This window comes from Cadophora gregata, assembly GCF_030347475.1.
Source record: "Cadophora gregata isolate MNR1 chromosome Unknown scaffold_14, whole genome shotgun sequence".
NCBI lineage: Eukaryota > Fungi > Ascomycota > Leotiomycetes > Helotiales > Ploettnerulaceae > Cadophora > Cadophora gregata.
Genome location: NW_026695937.1, coordinates 1155385 through 1173986, shown reverse-complemented (window position 1 = coordinate 1173986; position 18602 = coordinate 1155385). Strand labels below are relative to the sequence as shown.

Below are 18602 nucleotides of genomic sequence, written 5' to 3'. Positions count from 1 at the left end.
AAAGGGGGAGAACATCAGCTGGACCTGCGCTACCGAAATTTGACACCAACAAGTCTAGGCCTCCCACAAAAGTCATGAAGGAAGTTCATAATAGATCATGTCTCTTATTATATCCTGGAATTTAAAATCTATACCACGGGCCTTAATGAAGATAAATATCGAACTTGACAGCATGTGGATGGAGAGCAATTTATCCACTTGACTTTCACTACTACGGTCTGCGGGATAAGAGAACTCATCTTTGATCTCAACGTCCTCAGATCTCATGACGAGAAATCAAACTTTGTTGGTTGGATGCAGACTTATTATGGTGAGCTGAGGAATAAATGCTTAGCCTTGGCAAATAATTAATTGTCTTCTCGCCTTGCAGTGAATAAGGAGCATCAACCGAAGGCCATTCCACAGGTAGAGAATGAACGTAACACGGAATGTAAGCCGCGATGTTTAAGCGGGCTGATTCAACAATCATTGATGCCCAGAACATTGACAGCTATGCTATACGCTTTTCGACCTCAGACTCAACAACCCAAATTAGGGCGGGAATACTCCAACAAAAGGGCATACATATATCTATACACTATCTTTGAGGGGTTTAATCGGAATCAGATTATCTTGTCATCAAACTTGACTTTTGATACGAAGCATAGACACGTGTAATAGGGAGCTAACTGTTTCACTTTCGCGTTATCAGTAACACACATGTGCCACATGGGGTATCTTGATTTTCATTAGCGTGCATCTGGAATGTGAGAATGTCGTACAGAAACACTTCCTGAGTGAGGCAGCTAGAAGGAAGGTTTCTCACACTGTCGTGGAATTTTGCTGCAGCTAAGCAAGAATGTTTTCATATCTGCATAGTTGAATTATTGGCAACAGTGTTGATAATTAGCCAATGACTAGTGTTACTCTATCTAATATCGGAGAATAGCTGCAAAGTGTGATGCCCAGCTTTTCGCACATGAGCCTAAAGTAAATTTCAATCCACATAGTCCTCGCACATATAAATACTCCAACAAATGGCCATATCCCTTATCAACGTATAATTACTTCAAGTAATCAGAAACCCTTTCAGTCTACATCATCTTAGATTTAACCACTCATGGCGAGCGCAACTGTCCAAAACATAACGGCAGTACCCTCGTTGTCGACGAAAAACTCAAATGGTATTCTCGTTCGGCCAGGTGTTTCCAGCACGGTGTGGGATCCCGTGAACGGTTATGTTGATGGCACAGGATCCTTCGCCCCGGTCACGTTTCGAATCCCCGGACTCGTAACACAGCCGTATTCTCTATCAATGACCGCCAATATTGCGGTCGTCCTCACCGCTCATTATTCGGGTACATCTTTCGACTTAGAGGGATCCGTGATTCTGCCTAATGGGAATGAGTTGAAGGTCCTCACCAGTATTGGGCGCAATGTGCCAACACCCTTGCCTAATCCACCGGCACCAGTAGCTATGCAAATCTCCAACTTCCAGTTTCACGACGATCTTCACCTAGAAAACAGTTGCCCAGTCCCATTCCGAGTCGCTGGTGACTTTATCTGGAGGCTTACCTTCCTGGGTCTCCCAGGTGAGATTGATGTTGATGTCGACCCGAGCAGAACAGAACTGATTAAGGCATAATTAGCTATCACTGTTGTACGACCCACGCGTTTGGAAATCTGCTTCGCAAGAGCCGCGGCTCCCATCGGCCCAGCATACACTGGAAATCCTGCCTTGACAAAGACAAGAGTCAATCTGAATGGTATTTATCCTATCGGCCTCGTGCGTCTTTTCTTTCCTGCACCCACGGAATTCGCAGCTATTGCAAACTTCAACAATCCTTCTGTGTATGGGCCTTTCTTCGCCGCGAGAGTCGTCGATCAGGTCTGGAAGTGGGGGAATCCGCAGGGACCAGGAAGGCCGCAGTATGATGCAAGGGGTGGAGCAAGCTATTACAACGTCGGCGGCTTTGGTGGTGGATTCAACTTGCAGGACTGGCTTGCTGTCACGTATAGGGCATGCAACTGCTACGATCTCGCGGGCATTGTCCAACTTGGCTGTTGCCTCTTGCTCTCTAGTATCGCCGATGAGCTGTTGGACTCTAGGTGGGTATTCCAGAACCCCAATGGCTTTGTAAGACCGTGTATACTCTATGGATGGGGTCAGACTTATCCTTCGCCCCCGGGAGTAAACAACCCTTTCTTTCTCAACGCTAGTGAGTTACTCTCACGTCTAGTTGATCTTTACTAATGCCTTTAACGACCCACCCAATCCGTTTGTGCCAGATGGCACACCCGGTCGTCAACCATTCGGCAACCACGCATGGGTTGAAGTGCTTCACGACCCGGATAACACCAACTATCGAACCGTCCTCGATGCGACCACAGCAGTTGCTACTGGCGCATACGCGTGGCCTGACAACGGAAGTCGAAGCCGTGTTCAGTACGCCACCGCACATATTGATGCAGCAGCCGATCCGACGGGTGGGAAAACTGGGAATCTGGTTGACAGAAAAGTGGTCGGACCCTCCACTGGAGATTGTTGTAAGTCACGTGCTCTGAATGTTCTCGCTTAGGTGCCTAGTCACCAACTCAGTTTGATCTAGACACGAATTATTCCTACTACACCAGTTCCACTACCTATCCTGTGGGAGCTTTGGGCCGTATCGGAGTGTTTAACGCAAGTGGAATTACACCTCCAACCTTGCTTGAGCATTTGAGCAGTGTGCCACAAGTCGATAAGATCATGTCCGAGATTGAGATGCTACTGTCGAAGGGTCAGAATCCGGCGAACACAATAAGCATGTTCAATGCTGCCTCGATGAAGAGTGACCAACTAGTCGAACTCATTACTAGAGACTCAAGTGTGTTGAAATTTAGCAACTATCAAGTCAGAGTCGCTGAAGGCGTAACGGTGCTAAGGATAATGTTTGATGGCGCACCGTACACCGGGGCCATCTCCGCGGTTGTGGCAATTGAGGTAAATCAAAACTCAATCTTAGCTCATCTATCTCATCTCATGTGCTGACTTCACCGCAGATTCATGTTTTCAACACCTTTCGATCTGCTCGCCTTGCACTTATCCATGCATTGAGCTCCTTCACACCACCCGGACGTCTCTCGGAACACTTTCGGGCTCTGTCGACGCCTCTTGCCGAGACTGCACTCCTTGACACCGACGGTCAGAATCTGCTCTTCCTTCGCGGTAACTCCTTTTGCCACATCCGACTTGTGCCAGAGCAGCTCGTCGCACCTGATCCAGCGAAGATCCATCCGCTTGAACCGCTAGCTCAGCGCCTCGATCAGCATCTTGCAGACAATAATGTTCCTCAGGGCAGCGAGGATGTTCCTTCTATCATCCTCAAGTCACCGATTCCCACGACTGTGAGAGTAGGTGATGATATTGTGTTAGAGACACAACAGGACTATGCAGCTATTGAAGGGAGCAGCAGTAATGGATCGATCGTTGTTTGTGCTGGCCGAAAGAATGGGGTCAATTTTGGGATTGAGTTCTTCGCTCTGGCCGAAGGTGAGGTAGAGCTCACTTTGAATGTTGCCCATGAAAATACTCTATTACCAGCGAACATGTCTTGGAAAGTCAATGTTTCATCAGCCTAGGAATGAAGCTCTGCGTTCGAGTTCATTTGATCATAATTGAGCGGTTTTCGCCACAGGAGTTTTCAGAATCTCGAACCTTGCTTTATAGCAGATTAACAGGCTAAATAAGTTTCTCAATACCGACACATCGTAGTATAAGAAGGTGTTTATAGCAGTTGTAGCCCTTTGGCAAGAAGAGTTCAGAAGATGGGTCATCAGGACGGATTATAGTTTGGTATCTGGTAGATGTTCCCTACAGTGGACTCACTAGTATTGGAGAGTTTTTTGGACTACGTTATGGGATGTGATGCTTGCTTTTCCCCAGATCTAGCGCTGCGATTTGGGACGTAACACCGAATTCTAAGGCTATCGGCGAGAGCCGCGGTGCAGCAGGCACGTAGGTCTTGTCGCCTAGGATAAGTAGGACGAATTCTTGCCATAAGAAGATACCATGGCAGCCTTCAACATTTATAAGTAGCATCAAGCTCGTTAGAGTAGTTGCAATGTAATCGCCTAGCCCCAAGCCAATAGAGTCTAACAGAACATCGAGATCCCAAAGACCGTCCAAAGGCATTGGTGTGCTAATTTACGGAATGACAATCAACCGACGCATGCCGAAAGCTGCTGTGCTACCTCCGTACTGTTTAGCATATTCACAATTGACGGTCCACATGCTGTGGTTCTGCTAGCTGCTCGTGGCAAACTGCAGAATGGTGACTACCAAGCCCTGGGCAATCATGGTTTCGGTCTTGATGCCCCATTTGGCACGAGGAATGTCCTTGTTCTGCTGCTGAAACCCCATTTCCTCTGATTCATTGGTTGCTTTATCCTCGGCTAGACTCGATTCTAGACCCCGTGTCACAACAAAGTACCGGATTAGGCAATTACCGGCAAAACTTGTATATAAAACTCGCAGGTTCGCCAAAGAGAGTTCTGAGAAATGTGATTCATTTGTTCAAAATCTCGTCCCCTTGCGCAGGACGCCACTGCAAGTCATCAGAAGCCACCAAATTACACGCTGCTGCATCTCTAATTTTAATATTGACACATCCAGGCGCTGGAGGCTTGAGGGGAGGGGGAGGGGACGCCGTGGCCCTCATTTGAGTCCGCAGATGCAATTTGGACTCTGCCGATTTGCTCCCATAGTTCTTTGAATAACTGAATACACTTCAAACATCCTTGATGCCCGCAAAGCCATAAATGAAAGCAGGCGAAAGCATTTCCATTGCAATACATTAGAATTGTTAATTACCGCATTAAGCTGCTACCACGTGGAATGCCACTGGTTCTCACTGAACTGTTTGACATTCTTCACACCCACGCATATCACTGGAAGAATAGAGGATCTTTACTGCAAGATACTAAAATTCCTTGGCATCTAAATTGAAATGTTCAGCTCTGGAATGCCAGCTGTTCCCACTGAACTGATTGGCATAACGATGGCCACCCATTTTGAAATGTTTTTCTCTGGAATGTCAATCGTTCTTTCTCATTGAACCGATGGCATTTCTACCCCAAAGTACTCGAGACAGCTCCAATCTATATAAACCCAGGCCTGCGCATAACCACCCGGGGACCTAAACCAACTCCTCAGATCTCAATCGCACATAACCCATACTCAATTTTACTTGTCAGCCATGTCGAAAGCAGCAGAATCACTCCAGCAGCTCCAGAAAGATGCAGTCAAATCCATCGCAAGTGTAAGCACTATGCTGCGTGATGCGATCGCGGCTGCTCTTCCAGTTGCGCCCGAACAATACCTAACTGTTGCGATCCCCGGTACGGTCATTGATTTGGCGTCGTATGAAAAGGGTGGCTCCTTTGTGTACGATGTTGCTAAACATGCAACTATACCAACGACAGTCAGACAGGCCGAGGCCCGTCTGGTAGATGGCATGATGCCTGTTGCAACAATCATGGTAGGCATCAAACCGAACTGGTTGTCTTCACGTCAGCTCACTTGGTATAGATTGGAAACACCGGCAGAAGCGTCGCTCGGAGCTATTCGAGCACCCTTGATACACTGGTACCCGCCAAGGCTACTATTTCTAGCAATGATGGTGTCCAGAGTAGTGGAGACCCCAATTACGATAACGCCATGACTTATCTCAAGACGACTGTACCAGGAACCGGCAAAAGTGCAGTGGAGCTCTACTGTGAGAAGCAGATCTTGTGGGCCAAGGCACGTTCTACCTGGGACACAGCTAAGATCGAGACAATCAGTAAGCCTTTTATGTTCGGGTGGTACCTACCCACCATTGATTCTCATCTGGCAATGACTTCGGCTGGATGCATTTCGTCGAACATAACAGAACAAGCTGACGATGCATAAAGCGCGAGCCGAGAAGCTGTATCCTGTTGAGTCGGATCCAGATAACCTCACCAAACAGAAGGAGTACATCGCAAATTGGGGGCAGGAGAACTACTTCACCTTCAAGGCCAGCGTACAGGCTGCTTGGATGGATTGGGTAGTCACCGGAGAGAAGCATAACGTAGATTATTTCTTCGGCATGGTTGATGTTGGCTCAATCATGAGCCGGATCGAGTCAAGCAAAGAGTCGTTGCGAAACTCTACTATTCCGGACGCCGATGGGTCGAGTGAGGTCTATGGTGTCAGCCTGACACCCAGTCGATGGGCGACCTACTGCCAACGCAAGGCGGAAGGCTGGTATAGGAAGAATGGAACCTATACACTTGCACAGCTTGATAGCGAGATTGCTCGGCTGGAGAGTCTCAAGGACTCTTACAAATCAGCCCAAGATTTACTCGGGGATGGGACAGGGAAACCGGTTTATCCGGTGGCAAATGCAGTCGCGCCTACGACGAACCGTGAAGACAGCAAAAAAGCCATCAATGACAACCTCGCCTTGTTATACAAGGCACAAGCGTCGCTCTCAGGCGCTCAATACAACTTAGAGCAGAAACCGGACGACGATGGCCTCAAAAAGGCTGTTACGGAAGCTCAAGCAGCTGTTAGCAAAGCGCAGGGAGATCTCAGAACAGCTGAAGCCACATACCAGAGCGTTCTAGGGGCTTGGAACGAGTACAACAGGATGGTTCTCACAGGGGCTGCTTTGACCGATGCGAAGAATGGTCTCGGCAGCAGAATGAGCAAGATTGATGGGGAACTTACTAAACTGAACGCACTGCGCGTGTCTAAATTGAAGGACAACCCGGCGGATATTCCTGTGATATCAGGCGTCTCTGCACCAGCACCAGATTCTGCAGGCACCCCAGATGCTGCTCCGGGGGGAACAGACCTAGCCGCTCCGGGTTCAGATCTTGCAAACCCAATCTTCAACGACACCCGAGGTGGGAGTGGAGGTGGAAGTGGCCAGCAGAAAACGACCAGTGCGGAAGATGCTGATCCGTGGACCACCATCACTTTCTCGTACTCTGCATCTGATGTCAGCAACCACAGCAAGGAAAGCGAATGGGGCATGTCAGTTGGTGGCTCGGTGGGCTTTGGACTCTGGTCTGTGGGTGGTTCTTATTCGCATGATGAGTCTCACAAGGAGATGCAGAGCGACATGGCTGCTTGCGATGTAAGCGTCTCCTTCTCCGCCCTCGTAGTCAACATCAACCGACCTTGGCTATACGGTGAGCTCTTCAGCGACGTAGATCTCGATGTCGCCAACAATGTTAAGCTGAGCCCTGGTCCTCTGGCTTTACATCAGATGATTAAGGACCAGTCCGCCGGTGATATTGATGCTTGGAGCGAGTTTCCTGCGTACCCGACATCCTTCATTGTCGCTGCCGATACCACGATCGAGTTCCGTGGCAGTACGAAGCACATTGAGCAGCATTTTGACTCGCATAGCAACTCTGGTGGCGCGTCTGTAGGCTATGGGCCCTTTTCCGTTTCAAGCAGCTTTCATGAATCGGCGAGCGAATCAAGCATGCAGGTTCAGACTACAGCTACCGGATGCAAACTCAGCTTCGGGGCTCCGCAGATTATTGCCTGGGTCAGCCAGATCCTACCACCTCTACCGCGTGAGAAGGGATTCAATCCACTCTCACAAGGCGCTGGTTTGCCCGTGTGCCCCGGGTACACCACCGATATATACAAACTAAACTCAACTCCTGCTCCTGCTCCTGTTCCTGCTGTTATTCCCCAGCGGTCTGCAAGAACATTCCTCGAGAATTCAGCACAACTCGGCAGTGTTCCTGTACCTTTGGAATTCAAATTCAATCCCTCCAAAAACGGGAACGGTGTCCAGTATTCACCTGTACCCAATGGAACTAATGGATACGGCTACGGTCCTCTCACGCCCCCACCCAATGGTGTTCCTGTTGTTTCCGAACCTGCGGCCTAGATTTTGTTAGGCCCTGTTAGCAGAATCGCTGCTAACACCTGGGAAGATGCGCGCCACAAACTAGTGTGTTACTTCGCATGTGGCTAGCGCTATCGAAGCTTTTCTGGCTGAAGATGGTCACTTTTTATTGCAATATTGTTCTCAAGTGAGTTGTGGGTATCAAAGATCGTGATATGATTCCCCTCGGTCCTGTCTTTCAATATAAAGATAGAATAATGTGATTGTCTCTTCTTTAACACGGGCTGAAAGATACTTACATATTTACATCACATTGGACATTTTGTCGGTTGATGCCTTTGTTCGTTGGCATGACTATTTATGTTGACGTAGGTACAGTACCGATAACAGTTCAAACGATATCGTTATATAGAGTGAGACAGTCAAGAATTGTGTGATGTGAAGCCTGATTTGTAATTCTAGAGGGAGAAGTAGTATATAAGTTATATGGTTCGCGCTATGCTACTGTGATGTGTTCTACAGTGTGCGAGGTCGATGCACTCCAGGGACACCTTCGGTAAACCCAGGCTCTCACATACAGCCTCCATCAGTAGTCAAGTTGATCATATTAAAGTCTAATACAGCAGGAACGCCTAGAGCTTGATGATGGGTTGAAAAGTTTGGACCGACTCCAGTAAAATTCGCATATCCGTTAAAGCTCGAGTAAATAATTGGATGGGTTCTATTGACGAACTTCAACTGTTTCTCAACGGTAGCTTTGTCAAAGAAACTAATTCCGCCATTTCAGACAACATGAATCCAATCATCTCCTTGCTCTTGTTATCCCGCAGCATGTTCCCACTCAGCCCAATGTTCTCCAAGTAGAGTGAGATCAATATCAGCTTAGTGTTTCACTCTCCCTAGAAGAAGACTACTGAATCTTGTTGTGACATGGCTATTATCAGCGTTAAAGATCCAGAAATGAAGGACAGTGTAAATCATTCCTTTCTGCCAAATAGCATTGACATAGGCCTTGCGGTGGAGAAGTCGCCTGGCTTGGCGGCATCTCGACTTCGAGGTAATATTGAGTGGCTAGCTTTGGTCATTACGGAAGTTGATCCTGTGTTGGGTGGAATATGTTCTTGGTCTTGGCTTTAAAGTCGATGTGAGAGCTATGCGAAAGTATCCATTCTGCCGAGCGATTCATGTATTGCTCGTCGGGAGCCTGTGTAGGGTCCATGGAAGCCGACTTGGCTGCCAGAAGTAAAGTTTGCAGTGATTCGATCGTATTCGTTGTGGCCTTTGACATGAATAGAGAATGTTTGCTTAGTATCCTGTCTCTATACTACTTCATAGCCCAGGTCCTATCAATCTTATCTTTGATCCATGCAGCTACTGCAGAACCGCCTAATGTTGGATGAAAAGTAAGGGTAAGCCCTACATTTACGCATATTATTTACTGACTGTGTCACGAAAAATCAAACACTCCTAGCTTAGGCTTGAACAGCGACAGATCTTGCACCATTTTATATCTCCATTGGTCACTACCAACACATTCCTCCTCACGTACAACATTATTACGGAACTCCTCGATATCGCCAAAGGTTTCGATAGAAAAGAGCCAGAAGCCAGCGACCGGCTGAAGCGGCCCTCTGTCCCTGGTGCCTTTGTCGAGGAGCATGTTCTCTTCCTCGCTCAACCGTTTGCCCCACGGGGGCAAATTGAACTTCATCATCCATGTTGCCCAACGGTAGTCAAGCACTCGGACAAAGTCAACGAAGCCCTTTCGGCCTGATACAGGCGGGTAGTCCGATCTCCCCGGCGCAGGGGATATAGAAAGGAGATAGCGGACGTCTAACCCTGATAGGAGCTGTTCGTACTGCGGTCCAAGACAGCTGAACACGAACTTGGTCCACAGATACAAGCAACGCCTGGGATCTGTCCCTACGGCGACATGAGACAGATCGCTTTTGATTGGTCGGGGGTCCTGGTCTAAGACTGAAAAGCCTCGAGATGCCATCTGGAGAAGAGGACCGCTGAGCGGCAGAGAGCGGTTCTGGTGGATCTGTGCTTGTGGGAAGCTCATTTGGCCTAACATGTTCCGCGAATCGCCATTCAGTGATATCACAAGGTGGACCGTCTGCAGGCTTCTAACGAGGAGTTGCACGACTGATGTCTCCGGGGCTTGATCGCGACTGGGTGATGAAAAAGCCATCTCGGTCGGCAAGCTCATGGCGAGATGCGCTATCCCAACCCCATTCGGATCATAGGCTACGGTGTCGTGCATGAAGGCGACGAGAGCTGCAGCAGGAGTTCCAGCACGTAACTTTATGTGTAGGGTGTCGTACTCCGGATTGTAAAGCAGATTTTGGATCTTGTCGTTCTTGTTCAATCCAAGTGGAAAATGTACACGGTAGTGAGCGTGGAAGATCTGGTTCGCCTCGCGATCGACCCATAAGAGAGCATGTCTGCTTTTGCTAGTCCAAAAGTCGTCATCTTGAAATACCACTCTATACGAGTAACTGCTGACAGTCTTTCCGAGCGAATTATGAGTGCTATATAGTGCTTCCGCTGTATCTGGATCATGGTCCTGATACAGCTCGAGATTGATCAAGCGAGAGCTAGTCAGGCACTCTTCCCAGATTCGGAGTCGTAAGTCGACAGGCAGTCGACGGAAGCTTGTGAATTGGCTTTGACCTGGTACTTCAGTGTAGAAGCTGTCGTTGAAGATGTAATATTCTTTTCTGGCCCAGGCTGCTGGCATCGGTGGAATGCTGAGGTCCATGATCCTTGCTTGGCTCGACGTTGCGAAGGTGGTTGCCGATGAAGAGGAGATGGGGAACTATGCATATTGATAATCAAAACTTGAAATGCTTTCCGATTGAGGGGGGATCTCGCTCTCACGAAGTGTTGTTAGTGATAGCGGGGGCGGCCCCCAAATAAGCTGCATATTTGCACTGCGCACGCAAGAAGGAGGTCTGCTTAAGCGAGCTGATGATTACCTATGAGGAGCGGCGTGAACGATGTTAGCACAGTGGGGGCGGGGAGCAGGAGTGGGAGCACCAGTGTCAGACTCTGATGAAGTCATTCCATATTGATCTTTATAGATCCGACATTTCATTGGAACTCGTAACGAGGTAACGTCGTAACCCTCTGTGCAGCAGAATTTCTCGGGTTCATTTCAGGCTCCAGAGTTACGGTCAGACGTCAGTGCTAGACGGCAACAAAGGAAGTTGTTAGTTACCATGAATGTATACTTGTGGTCAAGCAGGATTCTGGCTTACGCCTGTATTACTCCAATGAATAAATGGTATCTATGACTACGATGACAGCCTCTGTACAAGTGCGACGTGGATCCTCTACTCGATACGCGTTAAGCGAGGCCTTGGTTCTCATAGCCCGCAGAGCACTTTGCCCGTGAGGCTGCGAATAGATGGGGAGTACTTTGCTCGTAAACCTATGACGAGTCTGACACTGCTTACGCTGGGAAGACTCTGACTGGTGTAGTTTGTCAGGAGTTGTTTGCACTTCTGTTGCTCCGTACTGAAGTGACCCATGTTTGCCAAGGTTCAAGTAAACAAACAGAGCTTTGTGCCGACTCTAGACAGTAAGTGAGTCTTTCGTGAATGCACATGTGGTCACACCGTCATAAAACCCTCATGTCCGCTGGGTAGTGCAATGTTATATTTGTCACTCACTCGTCAACGGCAGCACTATCGAGGCCGGCCTCGTCATGCCAGAGGCACAGGACATTTCAAAGCACGATCTGGACTCAGCTGTACAGTAACGAACACTTTTGGATTGACTATATATATGTCTCCAAGTCCAAGTCACACCGCTAGAGTCATCCACTGATCAGACCTCCGCATAACACCTGAAGTAATCAACACTCTTAGGTATTCTCGAAAGCTTCCCGGCAACTGAAGTATGCTCAACTTCGGGATCCGCTCTGTGGCGTTCCTGCTCGCAGGGGCACTCATAGGTCTCACCCATGGTCGAGTGGATGTCATCGGGCCCGTCCAGCCAGTACAGTAAGTCCAGTGGTGGGAAGAGTCCAGTCTTAAACGTCGAAGAGACGACGCACTAACCAACCTCGCTGTGCAGAAACGTTCCCAGCAGAACTAAGTCGGCTCTCAAACCGCGTGCCTCACTCTCCACTGAAGGGGGCTCAATTTTTGGTAGAAGGGGGGACCTTTTATACACATATGGTCTTGCTACATGTGTAGGTACGTAACCAATTTCTCGCCGTACAAATCCTCTCCTAGCACAGATGCTTCCGAGACACCTCCCACGGAGGTCCACTACCAATCTACTCCCCATATACTCCCGCATCTAGCTAGAAGCATCAATGCTGACTCCGAGATATTGAAAGGCATGGCCGCTACAGGGGACACCACCGACCCTCAGAACGGCTACGATAAACTTCTGGGTCATATTAGCTGTGAGCGAAATCAGCAGGACATTGACGATTTTGTCGGTTATGTTCAACTTTCCGGCATTACCAACATTCAGTCAGTACTCAACTTCTCATAGTGCATGGCAAAATGATTACCAGCACATTTCCAACTACTCCTGATATGCTCCTACACATGGCGAGATGCAATACCACTGACTTGTGTACTTGTTAGGCTCGTTGTCAGTGTCGTTGACCCAGCTCTCGTCGACGAGAGTCTACGGGATGCCCAGACCGCACTTAACAACTATGCGGTCTCGCAAGCACAGTCTCTCGTTCCCAATGACCTGAACAACGTCATCAAAGTCATCAGAACCGACCCTCTCGATGCGCCCATTCCCAAGGGGACCGTCAAGATCCAGTACAACCGTCAGATCGAAGCCGAGGGCACTGTTGTATGGTCCTCGCGTAATCCAACGCCGCCATCTGGCTGTCTGAACCAGGCAGACCCAGACAACGGCATCGGCAACTACTGCTATTGCCCGGATGGAACTTGCTGGTTGAACCTGCCTGGTGGTGATCAACCATGTGATCCCCCATTGGATGTCCCAATCACGTGTGGCCAGCCCTAAAGGTTGCTAAGTAGGTTGGTAGGACGTGTGGTGTTCAGCTTTGTCGAAAGGCAGGTTTCATGAGAGCGTGGAACGTGGAGTGCAGTATGTGAGCGTAGTATGTGGATTGAGAAGGGCGGGAATTTGTCCTGTTGGGAAATGGGAGCATTAGCATAGTCATAAAAAAATACACTCTCGTTAACATCCCCTGTCCTGCTTACCCACAGTTGTGTTGATTCTATTCGACAATGACAACCAAAACGCATTGACCGCTGACTTTGCCAATTTTGACTTCGTTAGATATGCTTAGCATATCAAGAGAATCTAGCCTCTTCAGTATATTTTCAAATGACAGTGAATGAACTCAGACATCCGCCAATATGCCCAACTGCTTTTGTTTATCTCCAGTCTCGTTCAATTTCGTCAAGAGCATCTGCTACCCATGTGAAGGGAAGCATAATAGTTGTCTCATCTGGAACATTACACGGGTGGGCGTGATGTGAAAGCAAGCTCTGGACGAGGATCATCCCGGGGAGTCTAGAGATCACTCCGCTTTTAACCCCAGGGCCAGCGACGGCTATAGGGGGCTGAAGTATGTAGCTGCACAAGAATAGAACGAATGCTTCGTTAGCTTTATGAGTTTCGAGCTCAAATCTCTTTGGGGTCCTTCAAATCGGTTAGCAAGTTCGGACCAAATGCGTTGCGGCGACTATGAAGTCGGACGTGTGATTAAGGAAATGAGGACAAGATTTATCCAGATTTTCATTCATAGATTCTGTTCCAAATGGCTATCATATATTCCGTTTTGTTGACACCTCTAATTATTCTCTGTTTCATCATAAAATGAATGGTGATTGGTAGGACGCTGTGCGGCAAGAAGCACAACATGGTACTGCACATGGGTCATCTCTGTTGGTAGCCGACAGTAGGGTGCGAGTACGACAACGGCGTCGAGCTTACAATGCCGACATCTTGACTCTGATGCGTCTGCGACGGTGCACCCTTATAACCCGCACCGCTCTCAACTCCCGCATGATCGGGTCTCGCTGGGGCATCGTTCAGCATCCCGAGTTCTTCATCGCTTCCGTTAGCAGAAATGCCGCGCTCGGCCATGATGGTTTGCTGAAGATAACATTAGCACGTATGCTTTCAATGTCTCTGGCTCATAGCCAAGAAGCACAATCGTGATTAGAATAAGCGAGACATAAGGTCAAGTAGGGTTGAAGTCAGATTCACACACCGTAGCGACAGCCATCTTCTTTCTGATCCACATGCTCGCAAAAATAGTAATGATCACCACGACGGCAATCGCAGCCACTTTGCCCCACTTAGCTGCCTTGGAGTTCTTGCTGGATGGAGAACCAAGAGCAACGAACACCATGGATTTGGGGAGAGAGAGGATGACGGTTGCCATGTAGATCCAGAACTTCATTCCCGTGCAAGAAAAAAGAGGATTTGCAAGATCTAAGAACTTGTTACTCCATATTCTTTGGGTAAGGTTTGGCGTTGAGGTAATGGCTTACGTGGGGGTACAATTGAATATCTGATGACTAACACGCCTCGAAATCCGGCTTCTTGCGTGACACGTGCTGTAGCTGCCCAGTTCACTTTCTGGGCAATCTTCTTTTCTACCCACCCAGTGAAGAGATACTTGAAAACGATACTGCTTTCTGTTAGTGATCGCTGTATCGTAACTGCTAAGCTCGGTCGCCGCAACAATCTTCACGTGAAAATGTGTGAAGAGTGAAGAATGGAGACCTACAAACAAGCAGCTTCCCCAAGCACAGCACCAGCACAAGCGATGCCCAATGCAACGCCTAATGGATAGGCCAACCCCACAATTAATTGGACAATCTCATGGCCGAATAACGGCGGGAAACTCAGAAGTACTAAAATAGCAGTCGGAATCGTCCAACTCCATGACTCTCGTGCTTTGAGCCCTAGATAAGGGTATGATCAGTAGCTGTACGGCTCTGAGACAATCCAAGACCGAGCCGTGGTTCGAAGCAGCCGCGACAGGGAAATTTCTCCCGGCACTTACAATCAGACACCGGCTTCAGCCAGCGCTCAAAAGAATCTTTATATACCTCGAAGAGGATGACCAAGGCAAGCGCCACAATAGAGAGTGGTACGATCCTGTTGAGTGTAAATTTAGGTGATTGGAGCCACGGAGCTTACATCACATGACGTACCAGTACAGTCTCTTCTGCCACTTCTTGCTGATCTTCTTTTTCGACGTGATTCCTTGAATGAATCCTCTCGCAGGCTGTGATTTACTTGCCGAAGCTGTTTCGTAAGGCGATGGCTGCGGTGCTGGCGATGCGTGCCCTTGACTTGTCAAAAGGGGTGGCTGGGTCGCGGGAGGCGGATCGTAAAGCATGACGGGAGGTCTGCTGCGAGCATCGCCAGTGTCGCCCTCTGCGTAGGGCACATACGGCTGTGTATGATATGTCTGATTGTCCATCGTGGGGTCGTACATTCTGTGAAAGAGGATGTTGCTTCTGGGGCGGCCCAGGGTTGAAATATATGGAGCGTAGGTAGATGCTTGGTTTGATGAGGGGCTTACGTACAATGCTGCTTGGATGTCAGCTCTCCCTCGAGGCTGAAGCTTTTAAGTTCTGGGTTTAAGCTCAGCCACAAGCTTAATTGACCTTGGCCGCAATTGGCATGCATGTCCCGCCTTGACTAGCCTGGGTAACCTGATTGGCCGAATTTGTATGCGAGGACAAAGACTCGCACAAACAGATCCCGCATGCGCATTAATGCTTACAATCTAAGTCTGATTAGAATATCCCAGCAAACGATGTATCAAAAGTCGGTTGATACGTATGATCCAGCTGCTGTTCCTAAGAAGCTCATTACCTACACTACCCGGGTACTGATCATATGTAATAGACAAATGATTTGATTCACGAGCATTGCAGCCCCTGGAAACATCCGAGGAGTATGATTTTGTCGGGGATAGACTGCGGTGGGTGGTGTTTTGTTCTGGTGGACGCAAACATGACTGCAACCCAAGCAAAGATCTCTGGGTTGCACAGCTGTAACGAGGATCTGTTCGTTCTTATCAAAATGCAAGTTGTCAAACTTATGCAGCACTCTTTTTACAGCACTCTTTTTCACGTAGCTTGTAACGTTCTATGGGGTGGATAATATGAGCTAATACAGGATTGGAGGAGAGGGCGTCTTGGCGCTTAAAGGCGTGGATACTCCGTACAGGGGCACTTTCCCCACCCTCTCCAGCTTTCTTAAGGTCGCTTAGCGTTTAATCAAAGTCAACAACGGCCTTCAAGTGTAGATAAAGGCTCCCAAAAAACGAGAGACCAGTGGAAGCTACAGCGACGGTGCTTGATGAAGAAAGCTTACCATTAATCAGAGGCAAGGTGGTCATTGGTAGGACCTGGGCCATCAGATGCATCCTGCCTGTGGAGCGATTACGATCTCAGGGCATCAGAACACTGCGGATTGCGGTATGAGAGGGTACAATCTGCTGCTAACCCACAAGCATAGGTAAACAAAGACGATACCTAATGTAAGAGGGCCACTGCTTTCAACAAGGAGCATTTGTTGATTGAAGTCATTTGTGCTTGCCGCTGGGTTCTATTGACGAGACCCACCGGTTACAATAACCAGCAAGTCAGTCACCCGAATGAGGAGACAACAACCACACCGACCGAAGGGTGCATGTGCAGGTAGGTGATGCACGTGAGGATTCTGCACACGTGACCTGGCCATTTCCACCTGTGGCCTCTGCTCAGTGAACCACGGGCTTATACTTTACAAGGTAGCTAGCTGTGCCTACCGGTTTGGATATCAATGTTGTTTTGGACGCAAGAACAAAAACCTGTGAGGTACCTTGGGTAGCTGGGTATCGTATGGACGCGGCTTGCTCGCTTACACCCACTACAGTACCCATTGTACGGAGGGATTGGCTGCGCCGTTGGTCTCACCGTACACCTAGGTACTGTACTGGAGGCACACTCGGCACAGCACACTAAACAACTAAATTTGTGCTTGCTTGGCCATCCCGGAAACCCAAACCCACCTGCAGCAACATTTCCACTTGTCCACGTACGTCGACTACAAAGAATACCTAAGGTATGATTCTCCTCTGAATCAGTGTTCTGGCTACTCTTCGCACCATTGAAATCAAAACAAAATGACAGACTCGAGCTCTCTAATCCTTTATGACATTTCATCGCCTTTGCAGCCCCGCTCCTACGCGCCAAACCCTTCCAAGGCACGCCTCGCGCTCAGCTTCAAGTCTGTACCCTTCACAACAACTGTAAGTGATATCATAACTCACCTCGTATTTGTCTCGAGTGTATACCTACGAACCGCATGACCTGACTGCTCGATTTCTCGTGGGTCGACCTCCTTGATATCGCCGATGTCCGCAAGGGTCTTGATTGCCCCGCCACTCGTAGCTTCGACGATGGCTCTGACTTCTTCACACTTCCCATCCTACGCAATGGTGTCGAGGTCATCGGTGACTCCTTTGACATCGCAAACTACCTTGAGGACAAATTTCCCGACTCGGGTGGCCGTCTTTTCCCACCAGTATCCACTCACACTGGCCTTGACTACGAGAGCCCACACAAAGACATGGAATTTCTCGTTCCTCTAACTTGCAAGGAAGGGTCAAAGAACAATCCCTATGCAAGGTTCAACATGCAGGTCGACGCTACGTTTACCGCAAATATCGGGCTCGTCGCCCAGTTCCTTCCCTTCAACCCAGAGACCACTGAAGCCACAAGAGCAGTCTTTCTGAAGCGCGCACGGCTGAACTCCTGGGATGATTTATCAATTCGGGGCGAGGCAAGAACGCAAGCCAAAGCAGCTTTCAAGACAGCATTGACGTCTTTGGCTCAGCTGTTCATGTTTCACGATACCGGACCGTATCTTGAGGGGATAGAGGCTAACTATGCCGACCTTATTGTGGGAGGTTGGTTGAATATGCTTTCCGTAACTATGCCTCAGGAGGAGGTATGCTGCTTCCTTTCCTGTTATTCCTGGTGGTCTAATATACAAAACATATACTGGGAGGACAGCGCTGACATTCTGAAGTGGAGTGATTTTAGGACATGGCATGGTGGGGTCTTCGCACGACTGCACGATGCGTTGCAGAAGAATTACTTCAAGTGCAGCTAGTCACGGTAACCAGAATAACGAAGGTGTGCCACGTACACGCTCCAGAACTTAAGCTCTTCCATGTTGGCAGTATATTCGTGGTGTCCAGGAAAATCGGCGAAGCAGAAGACTGCACGACAGCGTGTAATGCAACGTTTCGCGAGGAAGTAACTCATTCAATCCATAGGTTTGGGAGCGCACACGTGCTAGAGTCTTGATCACTAAAGCTGAATGTTGAAGCCCCAAATTAAGTCTGCTCGATTAGATGAACCAAACGTAGGAGTGATGCTAAAAGAGGCATCGAGATTATCCAGGTTTATGCCCCTGAATCCGAAATGGAGGTAAACTCCTGCCAGTAAACAACATGGGTCCTCGCCGCTGGCGGTGTTCAAGCCCAAGGTTAGCTACAAGAAGTCCCCCCTCTCCGTCATTACTTGAGCCAATGACCAGGCTGTGTTCGATCAATGTGTGTCATCCGCTCGGATGTTATATGATTTTATTTGTAACGATAACTGTGAAAATACTCTCGGGAATACTGTTTTCGTAGACCGCATTGTCCAAGACAACGCGGAGATCCGCGATCGTCCAACAACCGATCATTTCAGTCGCTTGAGTGGCCAGCAGACTAACTTGTAA

At 48.6% G+C, this 18602-nt stretch overlaps 6 protein-coding genes across 6 annotated transcripts; 4 read left to right on the top strand and 2 right to left on the bottom strand.

Moving 5' to 3' along the window:
• Positions 1 to 1099: 1099 nt before the first annotated feature.
• ONS95_004460 (uncharacterized protein) lies at positions 1100 to 4097 on the top strand (the record flags this gene model as incomplete). Its single annotated transcript, XM_058497822.1, has 5 exons — positions 1100 to 1571; positions 1629 to 2198; positions 2269 to 2526; positions 2589 to 2962; positions 3022 to 4097. The coding sequence occupies 5 exons, from the start codon at positions 1100 to 1102 to the stop codon at positions 3598 to 3600; spliced, it is 2253 nt and encodes a 750-aa protein (XP_058352550.1). The 3' UTR covers positions 3601 to 4097.
• Positions 4098 to 5216: 1119 nt separating this feature from the next.
• On the top strand, positions 5217 to 8184 carry ONS95_004459 (uncharacterized protein; the record flags this gene model as incomplete). Its single annotated transcript, XM_058497821.1, has 3 exons — positions 5217 to 5498; positions 5549 to 5801; positions 5914 to 8184. The coding sequence occupies 3 exons, from the start codon at positions 5217 to 5219 to the stop codon at positions 7893 to 7895; spliced, it is 2517 nt and encodes an 838-aa protein (XP_058352549.1). The 3' UTR covers positions 7896 to 8184.
• A 1004-nt stretch (positions 8185 to 9188) lies between these two features.
• On the bottom strand, positions 9189 to 10791 carry ONS95_004458 (uncharacterized protein). The gene has a single exon (XM_058497820.1). It carries the CDS (start codon positions 10615 to 10617, stop codon positions 9301 to 9303), a length of 1317 nt encoding a protein of 438 aa, XP_058352548.1. The 5' UTR covers positions 10618 to 10791; the 3' UTR covers positions 9189 to 9300.
• A 1415-nt stretch (positions 10792 to 12206) lies between these two features.
• Positions 12207 to 12857, top strand: ONS95_004457 (uncharacterized protein; the record flags this gene model as incomplete). The annotated part of the gene is made up of 2 exons (XM_058497819.1): positions 12207 to 12343; positions 12461 to 12857. The coding sequence occupies 2 exons, from the start codon at positions 12207 to 12209 to the stop codon at positions 12855 to 12857; spliced, it is 534 nt and encodes a 177-aa protein (XP_058352547.1).
• An 882-nt stretch (positions 12858 to 13739) lies between these two features.
• On the bottom strand, positions 13740 to 15315 carry TVP38_1 (Tlg2-vesicle protein; the record flags this gene model as incomplete). Its single annotated transcript, XM_058497818.1, has 6 exons — positions 13740 to 13958; positions 14077 to 14300; positions 14360 to 14499; positions 14599 to 14776; positions 14878 to 14972; positions 15029 to 15315. 6 exons carry the CDS (start codon positions 15313 to 15315, stop codon positions 13740 to 13742), a joined length of 1143 nt encoding a protein of 380 aa, XP_058352546.1.
• A 2126-nt stretch (positions 15316 to 17441) lies between these two features.
• Positions 17442 to 17987, top strand: ONS95_004455 (uncharacterized protein; the record flags this gene model as incomplete). The annotated part of the gene is made up of 2 exons (XM_058497817.1): positions 17442 to 17822; positions 17904 to 17987. The coding sequence occupies 2 exons, from the start codon at positions 17442 to 17444 to the stop codon at positions 17985 to 17987; spliced, it is 465 nt and encodes a 154-aa protein (XP_058352545.1).
• Positions 17988 to 18602: the final 615 nt, after the last annotated feature.

What these genes read in the sequence shown, in the direction of transcription:
- ONS95_004458 (XM_058497820.1), bottom strand. Translation starts at nt 10,617, where the DNA reads ATGGACCTCAGCATTCCACCGATGCCAGCAGCCTGGGCCAGAAAAGAA.